The sequence below is a fragment of the Choristoneura fumiferana genome, chromosome 17, assembly GCF_025370935.1.
Source record: "Choristoneura fumiferana chromosome 17, NRCan_CFum_1, whole genome shotgun sequence".
NCBI lineage: Eukaryota > Metazoa > Arthropoda > Insecta > Lepidoptera > Tortricidae > Choristoneura > Choristoneura fumiferana.
Genome location: NC_133488.1, coordinates 8,540,248 through 8,543,142, shown reverse-complemented (window position 1 = coordinate 8,543,142; position 2,895 = coordinate 8,540,248). Strand labels below are relative to the sequence as shown.

The 2,895-nt window shown below is 35.1% G+C and overlaps 1 protein-coding gene across 1 annotated transcript in view; it reads right to left on the bottom strand.

Moving 5' to 3' along the window:
- Positions 1 to 1,275: 1,275 nt before the first annotated feature.
- Positions 1,276 to 2,895, bottom strand: part of LOC141437163 (arf-GAP with coiled-coil, ANK repeat and PH domain-containing protein 2-like) — a 1,907-nt gene continuing 287 nt past the window's right edge. The window contains exons 2-4 of the mRNA XM_074100427.1: positions 2,671 to 2,777; positions 1,784 to 1,932; positions 1,276 to 1,529 (exon numbers count right to left, since the gene is read on the bottom strand). Coding sequence (XP_073956528.1) covers positions 1,510 to 1,529; positions 1,784 to 1,932; positions 2,671 to 2,777 — 276 coding nt within the window. The 3' untranslated portion in view covers positions 1,276 to 1,509. The remainder of the gene's footprint in view (positions 1,530 to 1,783; positions 1,933 to 2,670; positions 2,778 to 2,895) is intronic.

Genomic DNA, 2,895 nt, shown 5'->3' with positions numbered 1-2,895 from the left:
TTATTATAATGATTCGCATTACTGCAAATTACCGACCCTCAAAAATACTCAATACTCAAAATCTTTGGTTTATTGAATATTATAATACAGCACGCCTAAGCCAAACATTATTTTTAAAGTAATAACTATGGCTTTATAACATTATAACTTACTCCATTTAACATTATTATAACCTTAAAACTACGGTAAATTTTATCGCCTTTTTAATTAATAACGGTCGGTGCGAATAAAACGAAACAAACTAACAATGCGTGTCCGGTAAAAATCATGCAAGCAAAGCATAATAATATTTGATTTCTTTGGGATCAAGCCATGATCATTTTAAAACGTTTAATGTATTTCTATATATTATACAGGAATTATGCATAGAAAAGTACCGTTTTCCGCCAAACCACCGTTAAATTGAATTCTAAAGAAAGCATTGCAATGAAGATTGAAGTTGTTGCTAAATTGTATTATTTTAACTTCATGGAAATATCGAATATAATATCTGTGCACCTAACCGCCCTTTGGACCTACCGCCCTTTAGTGCTGGAAGGCGTGGTTTTAAGTGCGTTTTCAATACATAAACATAAAGCTCTCTATGAAACCGCACCTTATTTCCATAGAAACGCTTCAGCGACGTCATGTGACGCTTTTTTTTAACAACTAAATGGCGGCACTGATATAGGAGGATATTTAGCCACAGCGGTCAGCCGGCAATCACAATATTTTGGCAAACAGAGTAATTCCGGACGGTTTTGCCAAAATCGTTCTACGAGCAACAAATTCAAATTTAAAACATTTCCTTCTCGGCTAGGCCATGATAATTTCAAATATTTGGAATATTTATCGTACAATTATTTATTTACGAACACTACGAAAAATTCGTTCGTCTCTCAATAAATTGAGAATCTAAGTTACCAACATGTTAAACATTTTACCAAAATGCGAGTACATTATATAATTTAATATTAAAGCATTCGTTACTTATAAGCCGTGATAACTTACAGAATTCGATGCATCTTTTAAAAATTGTGTCATAAATTTCTATTTCTTAAATAGAATTTAACGAAGTCCTTATTGATGGTAGTAATTTTAAGCAATAGATAAAAAAACTAAAACTCCAAAATGGGTACTGTCTAGTTAAAAATAACTATTAAACGCAAGACAACAATCCTTTACATTTTCTTCTCTTTTAGGACAGAGATTTTTACCAGAAACTAGTTACAATTTTTTGTAGATAAACTTGGCACTATGGACTGACAAACATTTAAATATACAGATATATCTGTAAAAAAAATACATTGATACTGAAAATGTATGCCACGTTCTAAAATAAAACAAGAATTTGTAAGCACACATTGGCAATAGAGATCAAACGTTATTTTCAAATATCCGCTGGTTAAATTGGTGCTCGACCACTTGCAGTGAATATAAAGCTTATGGCCCACTTGCCATTGAAGACTTGTCATTTTCATTCAGTCACGTTTACCACAGCCATCGTCGCCAAACGGCCGAGCCACTGTGTCATTCAGTGGGCTGTTCACCTGAAAATAACCCGATAAATGAAAAAAAAAACTAATAAAAGACGATATTATTATATTTTAATACTGTTATTAAAATGGTCTCAATAAGTATTAAATCAAAAAGTGTGCGACATACCATACCCTATGTATAGCCATCCAGCCGCCCGGGCGAGTCATGCCTGGTGTAAATACGCTCAGTCTAGTTTTCTCTTAGGTAATTTTAGGCACTGCTTGTACCTATACATTTTTATAAGATCACACAAAACACTACGTACCTTCGTTGTTGTTGTGTCGCGCGCGCACGAGTCTCTCGGGGTGGGAGTGAGCGAGCTGTGTGTAGTCGCGGAACACTTCGTTGTAGGTGTCGTCGTTAGATGACATCTCGCTCTCACGCATCTCCTCGTTTAGTTTCGTAAGCCGCAATCTAGAACAAACAACGCTGTTTTAACCCCAGACGTAAAAAGAAGTATAAGTTTGATGTCAATGTCTGTCTGTCTGTGGCATAGTAGCTCTTAGACGGATGGACCTATTTCAATGTTTTTACGTGAAAGCGAATTTCCCTGCGTCGGTTCTTAGCAATGCTTCATTAAAATCGGTTCAGCCAATTTTGAGATAATGAATCTGTATCATCATCATCATTGTCATCTCAGCCTATATACGATATAATTACAGGATATATATGTAAACCATGCCGATAAAATGGTACAATAAAAAAATAAAAAAAAAAAATATTTTTAGGGTACCCCCCATAGACGTAAAGTGGAGCTGTTTTTTTCTCATCCAACCCTATAGTGTGGGGTATCGTTGGATAGGTCTTTTAAAACCATTACGGGTTTGCGAAGACGGTTTTTCGATTCATTGATTTTTTTGCGAAGTATTCAACTTTAAAGTGCAAATTGTCACATTCAGTAAGTTTGGTAAGTATATCAAACTTTCAAGGAAAACTATAACAGCTAAGTTTGCTTGAGAATTATTAGTAGTTTTACTCTTAAATAGCAGCCTAAGGTATAAAATATACCTAAACTTGGAAGATCCCGTATAAAATACGAAATCCTTAGAAAAATATTACTTAATTTTTTCGTAATGGCTACGGAACCTTATTTTGGGCGTGTCCGTCACGCTCTTGGCCGGTTTTTATAATATTAGCATTATTTATACTCACAAGGTGACAATGTCAGCATTAGCGTGGCTGACAGCGATGTCCAGAGGCGTCTGAGATTCTAGGTCCGTTATAGATTGATCTGCTCTGTACCGCAGCAATAGACATACCTAAAACAAGATACAGTTTTATGATTACCGAGCCGAGTATTAACACCTAGAGATATATAACTTATGTGAATGGAAGAGGTAACAGAGGTTGGAATGGCTTGTCTGTGGCTAAAAAAAA